Source organism: Pristiophorus japonicus, chromosome 9, assembly GCF_044704955.1.
Source record: "Pristiophorus japonicus isolate sPriJap1 chromosome 9, sPriJap1.hap1, whole genome shotgun sequence".
In the NCBI taxonomy this organism is placed as follows: Eukaryota; Metazoa; Chordata; class Chondrichthyes; family Pristiophoridae; genus Pristiophorus; species Pristiophorus japonicus.
In genome coordinates, this window is record NC_091985.1 from 79,659,820 (window position 1) to 79,685,716 (window position 25,897).

General features: G+C 44.2%; 1 protein-coding gene across 3 annotated transcripts; it reads left to right on the forward strand.

The window, feature by feature from the left end:
* The first annotated feature begins 21,971 nt into the window (after positions 1 to 21,971).
* On the forward strand, positions 21,972 to 25,417 carry hlx1 (H2.0-like homeo box 1 (Drosophila)). 3 transcript variants are annotated; one of them, XM_070888715.1, is made up of 4 exons: positions 21,972 to 22,563; positions 23,063 to 23,227; positions 23,867 to 24,051; positions 24,614 to 25,417. In XM_070888715.1, the coding sequence occupies exons 1-4, from the start codon at positions 22,095 to 22,097 to the stop codon at positions 24,935 to 24,937; spliced, it is 1,143 nt and encodes a 380-aa protein (XP_070744816.1). In that variant the 5' UTR covers positions 21,972 to 22,094; the 3' UTR covers positions 24,938 to 25,417. The 3 variants fall into 3 exon arrangements, with proteins under 3 accessions (XP_070744816.1, XP_070744817.1, XP_070744818.1); XM_070888716.1 differs by having other exon boundaries at positions 23,063 to 23,161; positions 23,864 to 24,051; XM_070888717.1 differs by having other exon boundaries at positions 23,063 to 23,161.
* Positions 25,418 to 25,897: the final 480 nt, after the last annotated feature.

Sequence of the window (25,897 nt, forward strand, 5' to 3'; positions counted from 1 at the left end):
TAGTCTGCAGATTCTGCAACTCTTCAACGTGATTTTCACATTGAATTGATGCAACTTCTGCAGTACAACCAAGTTACCTTAATATGTATGGTGTTAGAACAAATCTTGTCAGCAGCTTGGAGCATCTCACTATATTTGGCTCATTTAAAAATGTGAAGAATCTCTTCTTAGCCCAAGGTTGAAATTAGTCTCTATGTAGAGTGGCCAAATGGATTCATTGGGTGCAAATTGTGGATCCTTAGTGCCCGTTTTGTGGGTGCTACGTGTGCCCTTAGAGGTCCAAAATGGCATCCGCGTTGTGGGCACACACTTTCGGGTGCCATATTGGTGAAAGCGTTAGTGCAAGCGCAGTGAGCATTCACCGGAAGTATACACAGTCGACAGATCATGATGTCAATCAGCGTGCAATGCCGATTTGATGCCGGTGCTGCCATTTTGGAGCTCAATGCTCCAGCTAATGCCCTCTCTTAACCTTGCACAGCTGAACATACTTCATCAGCAGGATGGACCTAGCACCAGCACTATTTAAAGGAATCATCAACTATTTCAGGCTAGTTGCTGATTGATTTCTACTGGCTGTTGCTACGATTGTATAAATGTTGGTGCTTTCTAGAGTTCTTTAAAGTTGTTAAAGTTTACAGATGTGGCAAGTGCTGAAGGACTTTGTCCTGACTTCAAGCCTTCTGTACGAATCACTTACTCCCAGATATGGGGGCACTAGTAAGAATTTCCCCTGAAATACAGCATTACTTGGAAAATCAGAGGGCACGCAGAGCAGGAAAAGTTGTTGGAAGAGGGAGGAGGAGGAGGGGTAGAAATGCTTTCAGCAGGAGGCCATATTTGCACAGGGTTTTCAAGGAGCAATTCTCCTATGTGAACCTTAGCAAGGAACAGTGTGTGAAACGTCTAATCTTCAGTAAGGATGTCCTCACTGAAATATGCCACCTGCTGTAGCCACAACTACAGCCTCAGAACAGGGGAAGGACTGCATTGCCAATGGCTGTGAAGGTGACCGTGGCCATGAACCTTTATGCGTTGGGCTCCTTCCAGGATGGAGCTGGAGATATTTGCAATGTCTTGCAGTTTGCCATCCACTTTTGCATAAGGGAGGTCACTGAGGCTCTGTATTCAAAGAGAGCTGACGACATTTCATTCTCGCTGGCTAGAGAGCAACAGGTGGAGTGAGCACATGGCTTCACGAGGATTGCAGGCTTCCCCATAGTGCAGGTTGCCATTGACTGCATGCATATTGCTTTGTGGCACTGCAGCATGGAGGCCTCGACCTGTGGGAGAACACCAGCGGCAGGTCGGGGCCATAAAAGAAGGTGCGAGTGGCAGCCCAGGAGCAGCGTGGAAGCCCCGACCTGCGGAAGAACATCAGCGACAGGTCGGGGCCATAAAAGGAGCTGCGAGCGGAGGCCCAGGAGCAGTGTGGAGGCATGCCACTTCAGGGAGCAGCACAAGCTGCGACGGCAGTGAAGAGTGACGTCAGCAAGGTCCAGGTCGGTGATTGGAGCATGGGCAGATACAGCAAGAGCGGCGAGGTCGGGGCGAAGGAGCAGCGAGAGACTGTGGAGGAATGTGATCGGGGCCTAGGGGAGGAGTGAGATTGGGGCCAGGGGCCCAGGGGCAGCATGGGCCAGCCCACACTGCGATATGTGTGCGCTCGGTCTATGCAGCAAGGGTAATCCTTGCCACTGGACCAAGACCTAGCTCTGTCAAGCCCGTGTGGTGGCTGGTGTGCAACAGCCACCACACGTTAAAAAAATCTACGCACATGCATTTTCCACCCTTCAGGATGTAGTTCAGGACCTGGAATTTCAGGTCCTTCATTGGAACACTTGTGAACTTATCCTTTTTTGGCATGGAAGCAAGTTATCCTCATTTCGAGGGACCGTCTATGATGATGATGATTGCTTTGTGGGCACTGCATGTCAACTCTGAAATGTACTGCAACTGAAAGGGATTCCTCTCCCTCAAAGTCCAACTGGTATGCGACCATAGCCAGCGAATAATGCAGGTCAAAGCCTGGTACCTGGCAAGAGTCATGATGCCTTCATTCTGCGGCAGTCCGCTATGCCATCTGCATTTGAGCCACCAGAACAAACCAAAGGATGGCTACTGAGCAACAAGGGGCTATCCGCTGACGATATGGCTCATGACTCCGGTGTGCAACCCACACACACATATGGGCTACATACATACAATGAAAGCCATGCTGTCACATAAAATGTGATAGAAGAGACCATTGGTATGCTGAAACAACACTTAGAACATAAGAACATAAGAATTAGGAACAGGAGTAGGCCATCTAGCCCCTCGAGCCTGCTCCGCCACTCAACAAGATCATGGCTGATCTGGCCGTGGACTCAGCTCCACTTACCCGCCCACTCCCCATAATCCTTAATTCCCTTATTGGTTAAAAATCTATCTATCTGTGATTTGAATACATTCAATGAGCTAGCCTCAACTGCTTCCCTGGGCAGAGAATTCCACAGATTCACAACCCTCTGGGAGAAGAAATTCCTTCGCAACTCGGTTTTAAATTGGCTCCCCACTTCCACTGCCTGGACCGCTCTGGAGAAGTACTGGAGTACTTGGCAGAGTGGGTGTCAAGAATCATGGTGGTCTGCTGCATGCTATATAACCTTGCCATCATGAGGGCACAACCCTTGACACCAGCTATACAGCAAGCAGCTGGAGAGCATGAGGAGGGGGAGTAGGAGGAGGAGGAGGAAGCGGAAGGGAGGAGGCAAAATAGACAACTCCTTTCTGGCCGGACTGTCTGTGAAGAACTCATCTGACTGCGATACCAGTAAACACAACCCCAATTCCCCATTCACCAACAGTCCCACACCTTACTTTCCCTCTGTCACTGACCATCACAGTGTCTGCTTGGCCACAATGCACAAATGAAGTCCAACACAAAATAAACATTCCAAACCAAATTTAATAATCAAAGCATGCCATATTGCATTTTCACATGAGTGATTAACTTACGCTTGTCTGCAATATGGCATGCCTGTCCTCCATGTGACTTTGCCTGTCCTGCGCAGTACTACCCCAGTGAGTGCAGCATGGCTGGTGGAAGCCTGCTGATTTTCAGTGGGGGAGACGACAGGTGGCCTTGGAGGACGACCTCGAGTAGCTCTGGGGCTAGAAGGCCCAGCTCTGGACTGCACCCATCTTGGCATGGGCGGCAGCAGTCTGGGCTGGCTCGCTGACAGGCAACAGAAAGGCCATTGGCAGAGTGGCAATTGTGGGAGAAACAGTGCTATCATCCTGAGATGACAGCAGGTCATGCTCCATGGTGGCACTGCCTTCCCCTGGGGCAGCGCCTTCGCAATCCTAGTAATCTGTTGGAGGACAGATTGTTGGTCTGCTGTAACACCCTGGAAGCCTCTTTGAATACTGGTATCTGCAGACATGATGGCAGCAGTCTGAGCTTGCATGGCAGTAAGCTGGCCTTGCATGACAGCAGTCTGACGTTGGGTGGCTGCTGCATATGCTGCAAAGGAAGCTGAGATATCAGCTATCATATGCTGCAGCATGGTTGGGTACACAGTCTACTAATGGAGTTTGACACCACTTCCATGCTGGAAAGAATGGATTCCAAGCTCTATGCAAAGACCTGTGACGAGTTGGTGCTGGACCCCTCCATGCACCTTGACATTGCACGAAGATTCTCAGGCAGGCTTCCCAATGCACTAAGCATTTCATTGTGCATACCCATCAGCGTTCTTCTGTAGGCTGTTCCATCAAAGTGTTCATCTGAGTACTCTGCAGCAGCAATTGTGGGCAACCTCACCCTCCAGCAGGCTGGCACCTGCGCTACTCTTGCCCCTGCCCTGGCTGCAAATCACTTGTGCCTTGTGTCTCACCGTGTGCAGATCCTACTTCTAAGCAATCCACTAAATTACACGCAGTGTCTGTATCTGAGCTGGTGGCTGCAAGTATGAAATTGAGAGACGGTGTTTCTTCATTATCATTGTCTTGTTGCTCTTCCACCTATTGCTCCTCCACCACTGCCCGGCCCAGGTTGGAATTCTTGGGTATCTGAAAGGAGAAAGGCACCAAGATTAGGCTGCGGTGAAGGGAGCGGGTTGGGGTGCTGGAAGCAAGAGGATCATGCTTACACCATCTGTAGCTTGTAAATCAGAAGAGATTGTAGGAAGATGGGGAATTGGGGTGTGAGAAGTACGATTAGGTATGAGGATACCATCATAGAAACATAGAAAATAGGTGCAGGAGTAGGCCATTCGGCCCTTGGTGAGGCCACACCTTGACTTCTATGTTTTCAGTCCCGCCATTGGCCTCAGCAATGGCTGCTCCAATGATAGTGAGCACCGTTTCCACTGTGGGGTAAGGACATGTAGGTGCACCTGTCCCCTGCTTGTTAGCTCCTGTTGCTTCCGGTTGTGTGCCATCTTGTCCTGCAAGAGAGAGGGAACTGTGTCAGTGAGTAGGTGATGTAGCTGTTATGGTTGAATAGGTGGCAGTGTGTGCAAGCTGTGAGATATGGGTGTGAGGCTTGTAGCAGTGCTAAGTGTGTGAGGGTGAGTTCAACTATGAATGTTAGGTATGAGTCCTGATTCATAGAGATTGTTGGTAGGTGTGTAATGGGAGTGTGGTGCATTGAGCAGCATCTGAGGCTAGTGGTGCAGTCTCTGGTAGATGAGTGTGGTGCTCAATATGTACCTGTCAGTATCCGGTTTGTGAGTGTGGGTTAAAGCTGTAACTGTCAGTTATTGGTATGTGAGTGTTGTTATATTCTGTCCCTGTCAGTTGCTAGCACTAGAGTGAGTGTCCCTGCTACCTCTTCCCTAAATTAAAAGGTAGGATCTCAAAAGTAGTAATCTCAGGATTGCTATCAGTGCCATGTGCTAGTCAGAGTAGGAATCGCAGGATAGCTCAGATGAATATGTGGCTTAAGGAATGGTGCAGAAGGGAGGGATTCAAATTCCTGGGACATTGGAACCGGTTCTGGGGGAGGTGGTACCAGTACAAACCGAACGGTCTACACCTGGGCAGGACCGGAACCAATGTCCTAGGGGGAGTGTTTGTTAGCGCTGCTGGGGAGGAGTTAAACTAATATGGCATGGGGATGGGAACCTATGCAGGGAGACAGAGGGAAGTAGAATGGGGGCAGAAGCAAAAGATAAAAAGAAAAGTAAAAGTGGAGGACAGAGAAACCCAAGGCAAAAAGCAAAAAGGGCCACATTACAGCAAAATTCTAAAGGGGCAAAGTGTGTTGGAAAGACAAGCCTGAAGGCTCTGCGCCTCAATGCGAGAAGTATTCGGAATAAGGTGGACAAATTAACTGTGCAGATAGCAGTTAACGGTTATGATGTAATTGGCATCATGGAGACATGGCTCCAGGGTGACCAAGGCTGGGAACTCAACATCCAGGGGTATTCAACATTTAGGAAGGATAGACAGAAAGGAAAAGGAGGTGGGGTGGCATTGCTGGTTAAAGAGGAAATTAATGCAATAGTAAGGAAGGACATTAGCTTGGATGATGTGGAATTGATATGGGTGGAGCTCCTGAATACCAAAGGGCAGAAAACGCTCGTGGGACTTGTGTACAGACCACCAAACAGTAGTAGTGAGGTTGGGGACAGCATCAAACAAGAAATTAGGGATGCGTGCAATAAAGGTACAGCAGTTATCATGGGCGACTTTAATCTACATATTGATTGGGCTAACCAAACTGGTAGCAATGCGTTGGAGGAGGATTTCCTGGAGTGTATTAGGGATGGTTTTCTGGATCAATATGTCGAGGAACCAACTAGAGAGCTGGCCATCCTAGACTGGGTGATGTGTAATGGGAAAAGACTAATTAGCAATCTTGTTGTGTGAGGCCCCTTGGGGAAGAGTGACCATAATATGGTAGAATTCTTTATTAAAGTGGAGAGTGACACAGTTAATTCAAAAACTAGGGTCCTGAACTGAAGGAAAGGTAACTTCGATGGTATGAGGCGTGAATTGGCTAGAATAGACTGGCAAATGATACTTAAAGGGTTGACGGTGGATCGGCAATGGCAAACATTTAAAGATCACATGGATGAACTTCAACAATTGTACATCCCTGAATGGAGTAAAAGTAAAACGGGGAAGGTGGCTCAACCGTGGCTAACAAGGGAAATTAAGGATAGTGTTAAATCCAAGGAAGAGGCATATAAATTGGCCAGAAAAAGCAGCAAACCTGAGGACTGGGAGAAATTTAGAATTCAGCAGAGGAGGACAAAGGGTTTAATTAAGTGGGGGGTGGGGGAATAGAGTACGAGAGGAAGCTTGCTGGAAACATAAAAACTGACTGCAAAATCTTCTATAGATATGTGAAGAGAAAAAGATTAGTGAAGACAAACGTAGGTCCCTTGCAGTCGGATTCAGGTGAATTTATAATGGGGAACAAAGAAATGGCAGACCAGTTGAACAAATACTTTGTATCTGTCTTCACGAAAGAAGACACAAATAAGCTTCCGGAAGTACTAGGTGACCGAGGGTCTAGTGAGAAGGAGGAACTGAAGCATATCCTTATTAGGCGGGAAATTGTGTTCGGGAAATTGATGGGATTGAAGGCCAATAAATCCCCAGGGCCTGATTGTCTGCATCCCAGAGTACTTAAGGAAGTGCCCTAGAAATAGTGATCATTTTCCAACAATCTATTGACTCTGGATCAGTTCCTATGGACTGGAGGGTAGCTAATGTAACAACACTTTTTAAAAAGGAAGGGAGAGAGAAAACGAGTAAATATCGACCAGTCAGCCTGATATCAGTAGTGGGGAAAATGTTGGAATCAATTATTAAGGATGAAATAGCAGCGCATTTGGAAAGCAGTGGAAGGATCAGTCCCAGTCAGCATGGATTTATGAAAGGGAAATCATGCTTGACAAATCTTCTGGAATTTTTTGAGGATGTAACTAGTAGAGTGGACAAGGGAGAACCAGTGGATGTGGTGTATTTGGACTTTCAAAAGGCTTTTGACAAGGTCCCACACAAGCGATTGGTGTGCAAACTCAAAGCACATGGTATTGGTGGATAGAGAACTGGTTGGCAGACAGGAAGCAGAGAGTTGGGATAAATGGGTCCTTTACAGAATGGCAGACAGTGACTAGTGGAGTGCCACAGGGCTCAGTGCTGGGACCCCAGCTCTTTACAATATATATTAATGATTTAGATGAAGGAATTGAGTGTAATATCTCCAAGTTTGCAGATGACACTAAACTGGGTGGCGGTGTGAGCTGTGAGGAGGACGCTAAGGGGCTGCAGGGTGACTTGGGCAGGTTAGGTGAGTGGACAAATGCATGGCAGATGCAATATAATGTGGATAAATGTGAGGTTATCCACTTTGTGGGCAAAAACGTGAAGGCGGAATATTAGCTGAATGGCGGCAGATTATAAAAAGGGGAGGTGCAACGAGACCTGGGTATCATGGTTCATCATGTCATTGAAAGTGGGGCATGCAGGTACAGCAGGCGGTGTAGAAGGCAACGGTATGTTAGCCTTCATAGCTAGGGGATTTGAGAATAGGAGCAGGGAGGTCTTACTGCAGTTGTACAGGGCCTTGGTGAGGCTTCATCTTGAATATTGCGTTCAGTTTTGATCTCCTAATCTGAGGAAGGATGTTCTTGGCATTAAGGGAGTACAGCGAAGGTTCACCAGACTGATTCCCAGGATGGCTGGATTGACATATGAGGAGAGACTGGACCTACTGGGCCTTTATACACCGGTGTTTAGAAGGACAAGAGGAAATTTCATAGAAACATATAAGATTCTGACGGGACTGGACAAGTTAGATGCGGGAAGAATGTTCCCGATGTTGGGGAAGTCCAGAACCAGGGGACACAGTCTTAGGATAAGGGGTAGGCCATTTAGGACTGAGATGAGGAGAAACCTCTTCACTCGGAGAGTTGTTAACTTGTGGAATTCCCTGCCGCAGAGATTTGTTGATGCCAGTTCATTGGATATATTCAAGAGGGAGTTGGATATAGCCCTTACGGCTAAGGGGATCAAGGGGTATGGAGAGAAAGCAGGAAAGCGGTACTGAGGGAATGATCACCCATGATCTTATTGAATGGTGGTGCAGGCTCGAAGGGTTGCATGGCCTACTCCTGCACCTATTTCCTATGTTCTTTGTTTCTATGGTGAGATATGGCATTTGATGATGAATTCACTGACCTTGACCACTCGTGTGAGGTCATTGAATTTTTTGTGGCACTGCATCCAGGACCTCGGGGCTTGACTCCTGCATTGGCAGCCATGGCTATCTAGTCCCACTGCCTTCTGAGTTTTTGTCTGGAGGGCATCCTGGCCCCCTGGTGGATACAGCACTTCTCCTTTCTCCTTTCCACCTCCTCCTCCAAGGCCACCAGTGCAACGTCTGAGAACCTTGGTTCATACACTGTCCTTTATTGAGTCATTGAGTTTTGCCATTATTCAGTCTTTTTCCATGTCAGAGTGACTTCTGTAATTACTTCCACCACCTGCTCCAGCCACAATGCACCTCCCCTATAAGAGGTGCAGGCTGGCTTTAACTTGTGCTCGCCTCCCACAGTTGTGGACCCCCTGCTGAGGCGCACAGCTATTAACAGCATAATTAGCACTGGCTCTACCTTACAATCATGGGAATGAGAAAGCAGTACAAAGTTGGTGTGCTGCCTACATCAGTTGAATAGGCGCGGGGGTAACCGCACGTCACGATCCCCGTGCCCATTTTCGGGGGCTATCCAATTTAGCCCCATTAAATCGAGTCTCGTCACCAAGAGCATGCAGAAAGCAAACGCAGGCAGCACGGCAAAGCAGACTCCCCATTCACCCTTTCCTTCAACAACTGTCTGTCCCACCTGTGACAGAGACTGTAATTCCCGTATTGGACTGTTCAGTCACCTAAGAACTCACTTTTAGAGTGGAAGCAAGTCTTCCTCGATTTTGAGGGACTGCCCATGATGATGATTATCCCTTCCCCTTTCCAGTGACTCCCATTTTCCTTCTTTCTGCTGTCTCCTAAAGCATTGGTCCTGGTAAAGTTACTTCACATATTCAGGTATTTGGAAATGTGTTTTTGATCTGATGTTTTCTGGACTTATGGAAGATATATAGATGGAGAAGCTTTCAAAAACCTGTGGTTTCTTCTTCTTTGGCAACAGAATGACTGTGGGTTGTAAGAGAAACTTTTTTGTAGTTCTGTTATGAGCAGGTCTCCATATTGTGCTGTCATCCTTGTTTCCATGCCACTCCCTTCTTTGCACATTGTACATTGGGATGAACTCTTTAATTTCAAGCCTGGTCTCTGTAAATGAGAGTTGTTGCATTAATCCTTTTTAGTTTTTAGAGTGTGGGAAGGGTTAACATTGAGTTGAAGGATACCAATACTGGCAATAGAAAACCTCTTCCAACTCAGGTCACCATCTAACGCTTATAAGATATGCATAGCATGGGCCAGATGCGGAATAAGGCTCTGTCTGCACAGACCCAACCTCAGCAGAGCATCCACCCATTCCACCACTGTGAGATTGCTGAGTAAAATTGCCAATTTAGTACAGATTTTTGCTGTGGACTCCTGCCAACCAAGAACTCTATTGAGACTGTCCAAACTCATTTCTCTTAAAGATTTTACAGAGTCCAACAGAAGAGACTTTAATTCCATTAGTCTGGACTGAATTCAAACGCAGGCTCCAGAATACTGTATACTGGCAAATGCCCACTGTCTGTTCTAATATTTAAATATTGTAATACCCATAATAAAACAGACCTATGTTGTGTCTGGTTTGTTTTCCTGTAGTTATTTACCCATCAGTCAAATTTATTTTTGAAAGTTACAATATTAAAATGCTGTTGCATTATGACTTTTACATATTTTTCTTAATCAATTACCTTAGAGACAGTAAAGAGTAGGTTTTAACTAGCGGACAGCCGATCAACAGAATGCATTGGCCTGACATCCAACAGTGCCAGTGGGAGGTATCTATGCAGTGGGCTGCGTGCATCAAATGGGCATCTCAATGCAGCTCACCGGCTCTGGGCCAGCACAATATCGGGCGGTCCAGAGACACACCTGGCCGGAAAAAAGGCAGGTCCGGACGGGGGAGCTTGAGGAGCCCTCCCGGTCCTGCAAAAACAATTTTAGCACTAACTTTTCCAGGTTTGTTCTGCTGTATCGACATATTTCATAGAAACATAGAAACATAGAAAATAGGTGCAGGAGTAGGCCATTCGGCCCTTCTAGCCTGCACCGCCATTCAATGAGTTCATGGCTGAACATTCAACTTCAGTACCCCATTCCTGCTTTCTCGCCATACCCCTTGATCCCCCTAGTAGTAAGGACCTCATCTAACTCCTTTTTGAATATATTTAGTGAATTGGCCTCAACAACTTTCTGTGGTAGAGAATTCCACAGGTTCACCACTCTCTGGGTGAAGAAGTTCCTCCGCATCTCGGTCCTAAATGGCTTACCCCTTATCCTTAGACTGTGACCTCTGGTTCTGGACTTCCCCAACATTGGGAACATTCTTCCTGCATCTAACCTGTCTAACCCCGTCAGAATTTTAAATGTTTCTATGAGGTCCCCTCTCATTCTTCTGAACTCCAGTGAATACAAGCCCAGTTGATCCAGTCTTTCTTGATAGGTCAGTCCCGCCATCCCGGGAATCAGTCTGGTGAACCTTCGCTGCACTCCCTCAATAGCAAGAATGTCCTTCCTCAGGTTAGGAGACCAAAACTGTACACAATACTCCAGGTGTGGCCTCACCAAGGCCCTGTACAACTGTAGCAACACCTCCCTGCCCCTGTACTCAAATCCCCTTGCTATGAAGGCCAACATGCCATTTGCTTTCTTAACCGCCTGCTGCACCTGCATGCCAACCTTCAATGACTGATGTACCATGACACCCAGGTCTCTTTGCACCTCCCCTTTTCCTAATCTGTCACCATTCAGATAATAGTCTGTCTCTCTGTTTTTACCACCAAAGTGGATAACCTCACATTTATCCACATTATACTTCATCTGCCATGCATTTGCCCACTCACCTAACCTATCCAAGTCGCTCTGCAGCCTCACAGCATCCTCCTCGCAGCTCACACTGCCACCCAACTTAGTGTCATCCGCAAATTTGGAGATACTACATTTAATCCCCTCATCTAAATCATTAATGTACAGTGTAAACAGCTGGGGCCCCAGCACAGAACCTTGCGGTACCCCACTAGTCACTGCCTGCCATTCTGAAAAGTACCAATTTACTCCTACTCTTTGCTTCCTGTCTGACAACCAGTTCTCAATCCATGTCAGTACACTACCCCCAATCCCATGTGCTCTAACTTTGCACATCAATCTCTTGTGTGGGACCTTGTCGAACGCCTTCTGAAAGTCCAAATATACCACATCAACTGGTTCTCCCTTATCCACTCTACTGGAAACATCCTCAAAAAATTCCAGAAGATTTGTCAAGCATGATTTCCCTTTCACAAATCCATGCTGACTTGGACCTATCATGTCACCTCTTTCCAAATGCACTGCTATGACATCCTTAATAATTGATTCCATCATTTTACCCACTACCGATGTAAGCAGTTAAAATGGCATCTGGGTCATATGTATGTCACGGGACCCCGATGTGTATAGATTAAGAAGGCTCCTGCTTGATTCAACTGGGCATCTCGGCTGCGCATCAGCCAGCCCCAGGCAAAATGGCAGTGGGGCAGGAACAGGGCGGTAAGTCCACCATTTCCATTTGAACCCCGTTATGCCCCGTTTCCACTGGGCTGAGCGAGTTAGAATAATGTCGTGCTAAAGTTGGAAAGCATATCAGTGAGAGCATAATTATATTTATCCTAAGTATTCCTATCTATTTTTATGTTTATTATCACTGCAAACATGAACACAGATGATATAAGTTGGATTCTCATATGTTCAGAAGTTCAATCGTAAAACATCTTCCAAAACTCTTGGGAAGGCCAGACTGTAAGGGGTTGTGGGATTTGTTACATGTGAATGTTACAAACTGTAGAAAGTTGCAGTTATTTGGCAACAATAATTGTCATCTTGAAAACATTACTCTACATCTCGATTTAGCTGTAACCTTGTTTGATAGGTGAAAACCATATGCAACTAGAGAGGGCATTCGAAGAATGCTGAACTCTGTGCAGGATTGCTGTAATAAGAGGTTGCTATGACTGGATATCAGGTAAGTCTATAAAATTCTTCCTTTGCTCCAACGAATTAAACTTGTGATTGTGCTCACAGACAGATAGAAAAACAACATTTCCCCCAGGGTTGGGGCAGTTACCAGGAGCTCAATTTGATAATTCAGAACATATTTAATACTGGTGAATAAATAGTAATTCATTACTGTATGTTTACTAACTTGGTCGGGTTAACTAAACTGCAGTCCAGAAAGATAAAACGTGAATATTGTACTATAATATCACATTTATTTCAAAACTTTATTTGTTCATATTTCCCTAATTTCACCTTAATTTGTATTAGTCAATATATTAAGGGGATCCAGCTCATGGGTATCTCTGTGGTCACTATAAATGATGAAACTTGGTCAACCTACCTGGATGAATGTGAGTACAGAAAGAGCCTGATCCCTAGTTAATTTTCCCTACTCCTGTTAACAAACTCACCAGCTCAGGTGAATTCGAGTTCCAGATGTCTATTGAGACTCAGAACTCGGGTTTCTTGGTCAAAAGCTCAACACTGAGCTGCTTCTTCCTGTACTCCATAAAACAACATTTCTGAAGAAACGGTTGATGAAAAAAGACAGAAAGAAAAACAACTGGTCATTCTGACTTCTGAAAAAATGCCAAACTCTGTCCAGACACCATTCACATAATAGGAGAGCGTGGATGGATATCAAACTTGGCCAAAGGAGCCTCTCGCCAACCTATGAATCATGTTGGTAATTGTGTTCACAGATGGACAGAAACACTCGTTCCCCTTTGGGGTGAAAGCAGCAAGAAAAACTCACAGCTTTAACAGAATTAACCCATTGTCTCTTTTCTGTTATTCTAAATAACTTTTAATTTTATTTTTCTCTTTCACTCCTTATTTTATAAATCTATTCATGCCACCCATCATATCTGAACCATGCTCCATAGCCTTTATTACACTACTCTGAACCTGGCTGTTAGTAGGTGCACACACGTTTTGTTTTATTTATTTACTCTTGGGATATGGGCAACATTGGTGAGGCTGCATTTTTAACGCCCATCGGTAATTGACCTGAGAAGGTGGTTGGTCTTCTCTTGAACCACTGCAGTTTTGTGTTACTGGTGTTCCCACAATAGTGTTTAGGTGCAGAATCCCAGGATTCTGACTCAACAGTGATTAAGTATATGTCTAAGTCAGGATAGTGTGTGACTTAGAGGGGAACTAGGAAGTGGATATAGAGTTCAGTGACAGGTGTTCTAATCAAGTGTCATGATGATGTTGGGCTTCTTGAGTGTTGTTGTGGCTGTACCACTGCAGGCAAGTGATGAGTATTTTATCACCCTTCGAGATTGAGCCTTGCAGATGATGGAGAGGCTTTGTGTGGTCAGGAGGCGGGCCACCTGTAGTAAAGTATCCATCCTCTACCCTGCTCGTGTAGCCACTTTGTTGCTATGGCTGATCCAGTTAAGCTTCTTGTTAGTGATGGCCTCCAGGATATTGATGGTGGGAGAGTTGGTGTTGATGGTTCTATTGAATGTTGCGGAGAAGGGGGGGGGGAGGGGGGAGGATTTTCTTGTTAGAGATGGTCATTATCTGGCACTTATAAGAACATAAGAAATAGGAGCAGGAGTAGGCCATACGGCCCCTCGAGTCTGCTCCACCATTTAATACGATCATGGCTGATCTGATCATGGACTCAGGTCCACTTCCCTGCCCACTCCCCATAACCCCTTATTCCCTTACCGTTTAAGAAACTGTCTATTTGTCTTAAATGTATTCAATGTCCCAGCTTCCACAGCTCTCTGAGGCAGTGAATGCCACAGATTTATAACCCTCTGAGAGAAGAAATTGTTCCTCATCTCAGTTTTAAATGGACAACCCCTTATTTTAAGATTATGCCCTCTAGTTCTAGTCTCCCCTATCAGTGGAAACATCGTCTCTGCATTCACCTTGTCAAGCCCCCTCATAATCTTACACGTTTTGATAAGATCATCTCTCATTCTTCTGAATTCCAATGAGTAGAGGCCCAACCTACTCAACCTTTCCTCATAAGTCAACCCCCTCCTCTCCGGAATCAACTTAGTGAACCTTCTCTCAACTGCCTCCAAAGCAAGTGTATCCTTTCGTAAATATGGAAACCAAAACTGCACGCAGTATTCCGGGTGTGGCCTCACCAATACTCTGTATAACTGTCGCAAGACTTCCCTGCTTTTATACTCCATCCCCTTTGCAATAAAGGCCAAGATTCCATTGGTCTTCCTAATCAATTGCTGTACTTGCATACTATCCTTTTGTGCTTCATACACAAGTACCCCCAGGTCCCGCTGCACTGCAGCACTTTGCAATCTTTCTCCATTTAAATAATAATGTGATGCAAATGTTACCTGCCACTTATCAGCCCAAATCTAGATGTTGTTCAACTTCTGCTTTGGCTGGCACGAGCTGCTTTATTATTGGAGGAGATGTTAACAGAGCTGAGAACTGCGAAATCATCAGCAAACAGCCCCACCACTGATCTTATGATGGAGGAAAGATTGTTGAAGCAGCTAAAGATAGATCGACAAAGATGCTTCCCTGAGGAATTCCTGCAACTATGTCTTGGGGCTGTGACCATTGACCTCCAAGAAACATGAACATCTCCTTTTGTCTCAGATATAACTCCAGCAACTGGAGGGTTTTCCCCTCGATGCCCATTTACCTTAGTTTTGCTGGTGCACCTTGGTGCCATGCTCAATCGAACGCTGTCTTGATGCTGAGGGCGGTTACGCACATCTCGACTCTGGCATCAGCTTATGTATGCATGTCTGGGTCAAAGCTATGATGACCACACAACGAAAGCTGACCTTATCTGCAAAATCTTAAATATTTTCCAAACAAATAGCACACGTTTTCAACAGTTTTGCCCAATTCTCATTGCAGTAAACTTTCAAAAAATCTTTCAGTGAATGGTGACCACTTTGAGAAGGGAGAAGAGCCGCGCATCATTTTCATTATGATAGCGTAATATGCAACTGATACAATGATGTTTTCAGGATGCAATGATGAGCATCATCATCCTGTCATGTTCAGAAAACAAGTGAAAAACATTTGTGAAACACTGCTCTATGACAATGATGCACCTTTAAACGAAAACATACAAGTGGATCTCCTGTGGTGTTGCTCTTGGTAACACATGATACTTACTGATGAGGAAGGCTATTCAGCCCAACTTTACACATGCATCCTACACTGCCCCCATTGCTGCATCTAATTACTTCTGAACTGATTAAAGGATTCCCACCTCCGGCATGCTGCCTGAAAATCCATTCGAAGTGTTGATCACTTTCTGCATGAAGAACCTCCTGATATCAGTCTTAACAGTTCCTTTGACTAGTTTGAACGTATATTCCCTTGTCGTATTCACATTGCTTAATTTAAAGTAGCGTTCCGGATAAGGGGTTATGGGGAGTAGGCAGGGAGGTGGAGCTGAGTCCATGATCAGATCAGCCATGATCTTATTAAATGGTGGAGCAGGCTCGAGGGGCCATATGGCCTACTCCTGTTCCTATTTCTTATGTTCTTATATCCTTTTCCATACCATTTACTTCTATAAAATCGCCTCTCAGACCACTACTTTCCAGGCTGAAACGTCCAAGGAGGTGTAATTCGACATTGACAGTAGTGCAAAACAGGTAATAGAAAATTGACAGCTTGTTTTACACCCCGCCTGATTTTCTTTTTAATGGAGAAGAACATTGCACGGAGTGTGAAACGGGCTGCCATTTAATGCACACTGTTATTTTGCTGCTGAAGTAAGCCTCTGTTTAACCAGGCCTGTCCCATGAAGTCCACAACGTCTCCGTCCTACAAGTTGGAGATACTGGGATCAAGTTGATGTTAATTGTTGTTTGTGAGGAGAGTTTGCTGCTTGGCATGTGCTTGTAAATTTCTGGCTCCAGATCAGAAACAACCAGCATGAAATGATTGCCTTACCTTAACTTTACTTCGACACTTTGAAGGGTGATGGAATCAAGACGTGAATAAAATTCATGTGGCAAATTTGAATGAGCTTGGCAGGATGCTGCATAAGCAGTGCGTGTTTTACAGTAAATGACAGGGATACTATAAAACGTAATTAAAATTAAATGGGGTATATTTCCCTCATACGCTGTGCAGATGCGGAGTTACACACATGGGGGATCGCATAATAGAAAATTAACTTTAAGGCACAGAAAATTAGGGGCAGCTTATGTCCAATTTTCTGATAAATAATTTAGCGGTATATATAAATACAATACATATATAAGGATACATTTCATTTTTTGCGGCCCCCAGCATGCAAAGCTCAGTTTGGGAGCCTGGAAGACGAATGTATACACACACACTACATTTGATGAGTTCCCATTTAGTAGAAGACACACTCCAGCATGCAGCGCTCTGTTAAGCCAATAACACATCTTACTCACTTAATAGAAACACTCTGTAAAATCTGGATGTCTTGAAAGGCGCCTCCGATTATTTTAGTGCCCTGCGGCGATTTGATGGATGGCCTCGCAGCTGTCAGGCACTGAACATATGCTCGTGTACGGCAAGGTGCAAAAGGCTTTAATTTCACAGGAGGCTCACCTACAAATCTCTACACAAGGAGAGAGTCACAAAGCACCATAGCAACCGTATATGAAATTATCACAAATTGCATGTAATTTGGATTGGAAAGAGGGATACTTACCAAATCGGAAGGGGGGAGAAAGCATTTCGTCTTACAAGAATTCACATTGGAAATTATTGGCCCGTCACCAGTGTGTAATGTACAGTCTGCAGAAAGCAGGATTCTGCGAACCGTTTGCAGTTGATGCAGAGAGAAACGCGTAGGGGATTTGTTCTTTTTTTTAAACTTTGAATTAATGAAAAACGACATTACACTTTAAGACACAGGCCCTACCCCTGCTTACGCGGGAGACTGTAATACGAATCGGAGCGTGAACACGAGTGAGCTGTGCAACCAACCTCTGAAAATATTCACACTCACATGAGTGTTTAGTAGACCTCCGAGATTTTTCGATCTCTGTATCAACAGGGAGCTCATTGCAACATTGAGCAACACAGTTGCCCATTTCAGAGCCCATGCTTCGGGTTAATCCTGTCAGACTAGCTGAGCTTCCAAAAAAGTAATTTCACCGAGACCTTTAAAACCCGAATGTGAATACCAGGACGGTTATTGTTGATGGTTAGAAGACCGGCGTTCTATATTTCGTTTCTGTCCATTTGATCACTTGTACAACCAACACAAAATTCAGTATAAAGTAGGAAAGGCAAGAACTCGTGCCGCCTGCCACTTCCCCTCAGAGTCTCTTAGAAATAAATGTTAAATTTGAAACAACACTAAATAACACTTACATTTAAGTCCTACTCCGATAGTTATCTGTGTGCTCAGTATAACAACTTAAAGAATGATTTCGAATACCGCCTCCTGTAAGTTTATTCGCTCCCACTTCCTTTCCACTCAAATGATTTCGTTGAAAATTTGGCACCTGAGAGCATGGTGTATTAATATATAAAACATTTACAAATTCCATAGGGGAGCATACATTACATTGGTTAGCATTCATGAAGCATATTGCCTAACCATATTTTTGGGAGATGGATTATCAAGAGGCGCTCCATTAGTAACCTGGGAAAGACGGTTCAATCGGTAAATTGCAACGCTGCAAAAAGTTTACCCAGCAGTAAATGGTTTAAAAAGAAATGTGGTTTTCTCCTGAAAGTTAAAAATCACTACTACCTTATTTGCTTAATGATTGGCCAACAGATGAGTCCCAAATGTTGCGCAGGGGGCACTGAGCCCGTGCAGGTTCTGCAATGATGGAGCGATTCGGACTGTGCGGCCACCGCCGGCCGATAGGTGGCAATGCGCAACTGTAAGTCAGGCAGCTGATTCCCCTGCCTCCTTATCTTCCTCCTGCTGATCGCCAGGAGGGCGGCAGTAGTGGAAACACCCAGCCATTTGCAAAAACGATCAGCACAGCTCACTTTCACATCACTACTAAAGCCGATGGCAGCTGTATTACATTCTGTATCGCAAGGGAAATAACTGACAGACTTTCCTAAAATTCGTTGCCATACACTTTACATGTTCAAAAACAAACATTTTCTTCTATTATGTGAATATAAGCACTGTGCAAAAGTTTAACCGAAAATATGTTTCCGATCATTTGTGGTGTTATATATGGCAGACATCGACGACGAGGTCCAACACCGCCATCAGTGTGCCAGCGCAGCCTTCAGTCGCCTGAGGAAGAGAGTGTCTGAAGACCAGGGCCTCAAACCCGGCACCAAGCTCATGGTCTATAGAGCAGTGGTGATACCCACCCTCCTATATGGCTCAGAGATATGGACTATGTACAGCAGGCACCTCAAAACACTGGAGAAGTACCACCAACGCAGCCTCCGCAAGATCCCGCAAATCCATTGGCAGGATAGGCGCACCAATGTCAGTGTCCTCGTTCCAGCCAATATCCCCAGCATCAAAGCACTGACCACGCTCGATCACCTCCTCTGGACGGGCCACATCGCCTGCATGCCTGAGACTAGACTCTCAAAACAAGCGCTCTACTTGGATCTCCGACACGGCAAGCGAGCCCCAGGTGGGCAGAGGAAACGCTTCAAGGTCACTCTCAAAAGCCACCTTGAAAAAATGTAACATCCCCACCAACACCTGGGAATCCCTGGCCCAAGACCGCCCAAAGTGGAGGAAAAGCATCTGGGAAGGTGCTGAACACCTCGAGTCACTTCGCCAAGAGCAAGCTGAAGCCAAGCTTCAACAGCGGAAGGAGCGTGTGGTAACCAAGGCACCCCATCCACCAGTTCCTTCAATCACCATTTGCCCCACCTGTGACAGAGACTGTAGGTCCCGCATTGGACTCTTCAGTCACCTGAGAACTCATTTCTAGTGTGGAAGCAAGTTATCCTCGACTCCGAGGGACTGCCTATGATGATGATATATATATACTGGAACTGATTTAATTGTTAACTGGCGTGTAAATGTGCATTTCTTAAAGAATATTATCAGTGCTGATACAACTTAAGGAGGGTTACAGATCTCGACTATTTGATCTTCTCTTTAAATATTCCCAATAATTAGTATCTTACAAGAGACAAAGAAAAGTTATCTTCAGAAAAATTGGGAAGACCAGATAGATACATAACAAAATAGATAGAAGAATAGATAGACAAATATGAATAGATGGAAAGAAATATAGATGGATGATAGTCAGGCACGCCGCCAGATGTAAATGGTAGGATAGACAGGTAGTCAGTTATAGAGAGAGGTAGGCGGACACAATCTGATTCTGATTTCTGTCGGAAACAAATGTGCTATTGTAACAATATTTATCGAGCAGATTTTTCTTACAAATAAGTAGCAGCCACCTCCAAAACCCAGGTAATAAAATATATATCTGTAATGTCTATCTTTTTATAGAATAGTCCCTTGTCTGTCATAACGATCTCTAAATGACTAAAATATTTCCTTTTACAGCTCTGTAGCACCTGAAACAACTGTGTAGCTCAGTGCCCGCTGAGCCATTTCTCCATCCTCTTCCCCATATTGTTATGTCTGTCTGATTGAGCACAGAGATTCATTTCGCTATTTGTGTCCCGGAAAAGTGTCATTGGAATATTCTAAATGTACTGCGGGCCAAAGAGAGTCTTCCGGGGCTAATCATTCTTAAAGAAACCAAACAATAGGAATTATTATGTACTGCTCCAACAAAAACGATCCCGGGTTATCATCATAAATTAGAATGACATGTATATAAAATAAACAATTTCTTATACTAATTGTGTTCCAACATTTAAGATAATAGGAGCTTGGGAATAAAATCCTATTGCGTGCAGTACTGCACCGAACTAGATATGAGAATTGGACCACTACAACTGACAGAAGGTACATCGCCACCTACTCACCCCCTTGCTTTATTTCTACTGTATCAGAGTTACAGATATTAGATAAGAATTGGATTTTACCAATGAATTCCAAGCAAATTGAAAACCAAAGTATCTTCTAACCATTTTAATGGATTGACTTTTGAACTGAGAGGCAGTTTTAATTAATAATGCTTTATCCACGTGAAAATAAAATGCAATTTAAGATACCGAGAAGTGAAGTTAAAATTGCCCTTCCCCCGGGAGTCAAATTGGTTCACTTTTTATTAAAAGCGGATTGTTGTTTTTTCCTGGAGTACTGAGGTTTACTTCTGGTGTCTTTGGTTATTTTATTCTATAGCAAATTTAGGGTCAGCAGAACTACAAGGAACAGCGCTGAAAGTGGAGTTCTCTTTTATTTGGAGGGAGGACTGAAGTCGGTCCCGTCAGATTTCTTCCCCTTCTTTCTGTGGCACTTTTCATCTACCGGAGCGGATTTGCGTCACAAGTGCAACTTGCGAGACGAGATAAAGTTGCACAAATATTGAAAACGGAAGTTCTACCAGTCATTATAGAGTTTTTTCTCCGGAAGAAATAAGGATTTCTGCTGTATCCTAAAATACTAAACGGCTTCTATTTTAAGAAAATCTAACAGGCATATCCGCTCATTTACTTCGCGTTTAAGCACATCAAAACAGGATGGCTATCAACGACGTGAACTTAATAGAGCTCGGCGTTTCCTCCACTCTGAAGACTGGTCCAGGAAAAAAAAGTCTTTATATATTTCCAGTTTAAACAAATAATTAAGAATGTACTGAGTACACAGAAAGCACGATACTTGCCTTTGTTACAGAGAGCCATGATAATAACTCATTTGCAATAGGTATTGTCATTAAACCAATAGTAGGGGTTAAGGTGAGGGTTACAGATAGATCCAGGGCAATTACGTTCTTTTAAACAATACGCTATTGTTATAAAGCCAATTGTAGGAGGTTAGGGTTAAATGCAAATTTGCTGCATTGTGAGTTAGGGAGGTTAGACGTACTCTCAGAGTGGAGCTGTTTTTAAAATAGAGGTTACACATGCATATGCATTTACGGTAACACATGTCTTTATTACGCTGCTTTCTAGTACACCACTAAATAAGCAATTGCACCCAAGGCTCTACAAGTTAATATTTCAGGTTGAAGTGTGATTTGTGCCTTACTAACGTGACAATATTTTCTTAACAATTTCTTCTCTTCCCCTCCTCTCCAGCTGTTTGCTGGGATACGGGTCCACAGGCACTGGGTGCCCTCTGGTACCACGCCCAAATCATCATATGTTAGATTACTTTAAACATAAAACTATTTCGTTATCATGTTGAAAAAGATCTGATGCAGTTATCAATTATAAAGTGCAAACAAAAATAACACCTTGACATCAATATAATTAACTTTAAACAGTTTCATTTGAGTATTTACATTGTTGGCTTATTCCTAGATTCGTTAAAGACACACAAGTCTACAACAGTTGCCTCTGTATTTGCGCTCAAAACAAATCTTAACAATATTCAGGCATTATATTAAAAGAATCAACAATGGACGGGAAATGTTGGTGTGTTCACCTCATAATTCTTGATTATGGGGACTTATTGAAAAAGTTGATTACAGCCACCGACTTATGACTTCAATTGTTGCAGTTGTTTGTGTCAAAAATGTCTTAAAATAATGTTGCTGCCAGTGAATTACAGCTTTAAGTCTGATGGACTTCCTCAGTTGCAGCTGCAGTGCAGGAGGTGGAGTCAGAGCTCCAACGGTCTCACTGCCATTGGGTGCACTGGGAGAACGGGGAGCCAATCATAGTTGAACAGTGGCAACTTCTTCCCAAGCCTACTTGAACTCTCTGCCAAATGTGCAGATGAGTTTTAGGAAAGTTTTTTTAGTTCGCAAAGTCAAGTTTTCCTCCCCCTCTAAAGAAGTCTATTTTAGATCGTATCTCTCACATTTACATCCTAATTGTTATTTCCAAAAAGAGCAAACCGAGGGAGGATTGCACAATGTACACCACAGGACTAGCTCCATATTACGCCAGTAATTTCAGCCTCTGGTCTGCTTACTGCTCGAATGGCTTTTTGGATTCGGTGAAGAAACCTTCCTTTTGTATCGCGGACATCCTGCATCTGAGCGACACCGAGAACATGCCGGCCGCCCCGCCGCCTCTGCCGGGATCATCAGCCGCTGTGGCTCATCTGAGCGGACCACACGCCATGCAGAACGCCGGCTCCCCTCTGCGTCCCACGCCCATGGCCCCGGAGCACATCGGCGGCTTCACTCAGAGACTTTCCCCGGCCTCTCCCTACCATCTCTCCCCCGCCATCTGCACTTCTTCATCGGCTCGGATTCACCTCGCTGCCGCCTCGATGCAGCAGCTTCCCGCGCCCTCCAGCAAAGATCTCAAGTTCGGCATTGACCGCATTCTATCCACAGACTTTGACTTTAAAATCAAAGACTGCAGTAGTTTACGAGGTAAGACAAGCCAGGCACAAGCCAGCCGTTTTCACTTCCAACATCAATAACACTGTTGAAACAATGTCTTGGCAAAGTGACACTCTCATTTTACAAATTTAAAGTCAGCAACAATTGCTTGGGAAATTGATGGGAAATCGTGGGTTGCTCTCGGGCCGGTTACAGTACCGCTTTTAGTCTGTACTTCAGCATTTTATTTGTGTCTGTGTAAGGGGGTAGGGTGGATCGTTTGGGAAGTAAGAACTCAAGTAACGGGATTCAGTCAGATTGCACAATGACAGTCTGGGGGTTTTGTCTTTGCCAGGGAGTGCGTTTCTCTCCGGTTTCTGTAAATACAAGTCTCGCTTTCCTCACTTGCTAACTTTTTGTACGTTTCGGATTATGTGACTTAGCATAAATTGATATTGAGGCTGGTCATTGTTTCGAGAATTGAAGAAACTGAACTTGAGACGGATTTTAAAAGCCAGCAACACGCTAACATGCCCATTTACCATTGCAGATCTGACCTCCCTAATGGGGACAAGTCGGCAGTCTGGAATCCACCTCTCTGTGCAGAGTTCCGCCAGCCAGTTCTTTGCGGCCCTGGACCCTGGACTTGGTGAGCCTCCCTCAGTTTTGAACTCCAGATCCTCGTCCCAGCACCATTATCAGGATTCTTTTCCAGGTTAATAGTCTTAATTCGCCAATTTTCGCCACAGAAAAAAAAATCTGCACCAGACGTGCTCGTTACAATATTTCAATATTGGAAGGCGATCACTCCACAGCTCAGTACTAAACGCACATTTAATCTCGGAAATAATTATGCTACGTAAGGTAAACGCAATACAATACACGGTGTAAACTTGCAATTATTTTCAGTATCCTATTCACAACCCATTTATTAAGTCTAATTTTATAATTTAAAAAACCTAACAAACTAATAATTCCATATTTCTATCCTGCATATGGACGGCAATGATTAAAACAGTTTTATAATATTTATAATTCAGCTCAAGAATATGATGGGAGCCGATGAAGTTAACAAGGATATAAGGGCACATGGAGTTAAACCGGGTGCCGCGCTTTTGCAGCTTATACTAGTGGAACTGTCAAACTGCAAGAAGCAAACCCGAGTGGACACCACAGCTCCGAACCCCGGAAAAATAGCAACAGCGGCGCGTTGCTTAAAATTATTGACCTTTAGTAAAATTTAAATAAGATTAGACATCACACTATGAGCAAATTTGCTAATTTTGTGCTCGAATAAAATGGCAGAAGTTCTCGCAACATTAACACTAATGCTACTTTTTATTTTAACTAGCAGGGCCTTATGCTGTTCTAACGAAAGACACCATGCCTCAGACATACAAAAGGAAACGCTCCTGGTCCCGAGCTGTCTTCTCTAATCTGCAGAGAAAGGGTCTTGAGAAAAGATTCGAGATCCAGAAGTATGTGACTAAACCTGACCGGAAGCAGCTCGCGGCGATGCTGGGATTGACTGATGCACAGGTTAGTGCTTAAAACATCGGATGCTTTAATATAACCCTGTCTGCACAATCTATAAGCACAGTGGCGATCTCGAAGTGCTAAAATTGTATTAGAATTCGTTACAACACTAATCGTAAAACCAGTTGAAGGATGAAGGTTCAAAAGTAGGCAGCGTTAAAATGTCCAGTGCAGCAGATGCAGAAAGTATCCGATTTGACACTGGATTCCCACGGGCTCTTGGCCTCTATTTAATGCACACACTTTGATTATTAATAGAATGTGGTATCTTTCATATGAAGGAAGGTGCAACGTGGCTCCTCTGAAACTGTTAAAACGGTGACCACACTGCTTTATGGAGTTGTAAAGCTCTTAGTATAGAGGAAGTGGTAACTTGTGCTAAACCAGGGCCGCACTTTGTAACGCGGATACGTGCGTGAATTAATGGAGCTGAAAAATGGCCCTTTGTGAACCTCTAGGCAGGCAGGGAAGGATCGGCCTCTTTAAAATTAGTGCCTTTCTAAAATCTAATTGGAGAACTTTTTTCTCCCCCCCCCCCACCACCCCCCACTCCCCCACCCACTAGGTGAAAGTATGGTTTCAGAACAGGCGGATGAAGTGGAGGCACTCGAAGGAAGCTCAGGCGCAGAAGGAGAAGGAGAAGGAGCAACTGGAACAGCCAGCCTCTCTGGAGGGAGAACACCGTGTGAGGGAGAACCAGAGTGAAAGTGAGAAAAGTGACTCCGAATCGACTGACGTTAATGAGAAAGACATTGAGGTGACCGACTGTCCCGATCACAAGGCCACTGTCATCAGATCGGGGCTCGCCCCCTTAAGTACTGCAGTGTCAAAGCAAAGCGTCTCACCTGCACAAAGTACCCCAGCATCTCCGTCGCAAATTGTGCTATAAATATGAACATAATTTTACTCCCCCTCCCCCAACAGGATTACCATGAGGTAAAGGAAATTTTCAGAAGAAAAGAGTAAGTTATATTGTTGCGAAAGGAAGTCGAGGATAGATCATGCTTCCAACTTCCTACTTGTAAATTGCAAATATGTAAATACATTGTTTGACACGTGAAATCATACAGACTTGTTTAAAAATCTCTTTTAGGAGTGAATGTTTTTGTATTATAGGTTTGAATGTTTGGCATTGATTTCCATTTGCTTGATGTACACCCAGCTGGATTATTAGAGGCACCGGATTTATAAATATGACCAGGATCCTACCTTGTTTTCACCACTCCTTTTTGCGCGATAACCATATATTAACATTCAGAATAATGATCATCTGCTCTTACCGAGTCTGTTCACTTAGTGATGTCCACTATTTCCTTTTAATGCCAGTTGATTCAAAAGATTGCACTGATCGTAAATGCATCTAATAAAATGGGTATACTGTTTTAAAGGACGCTTCCTTGTACTTGTTGGCGATCTCTTTGCCATCTTCTGTTTCTCAGCAAATGTCCTCAGTGATACTACACCAGAGATTAAGGTATTTGCTGCCTGAAATTGGGAAGTTTATTAAGTACCTTTTAATATATTTTTTGTCGTTCTTCGGACTGCATAGGGCGGATCATTACAGTTCTTCCATAATCACACTTGCTATGTCATAAAAGATCATTTCGTTTTAAAGTAGGTGAATTTACGTTAGTGACATTTCATTGTTACTAAATTAGTAATTATTTTGATAGCTTATCTTCCCCCTTTTATCTTTATATTAGAATAAATGACATGCAGGCTAAATATAAAGACTCTCATCCCATGAGATAATCTGTTGGACTGCACAGAAAGCAGGAAAGGTAGTGAAGTTTGCCTTGGAGATTTCTACATTATTAATATTGTTCTTAAAAAAACTACCTTAATACTA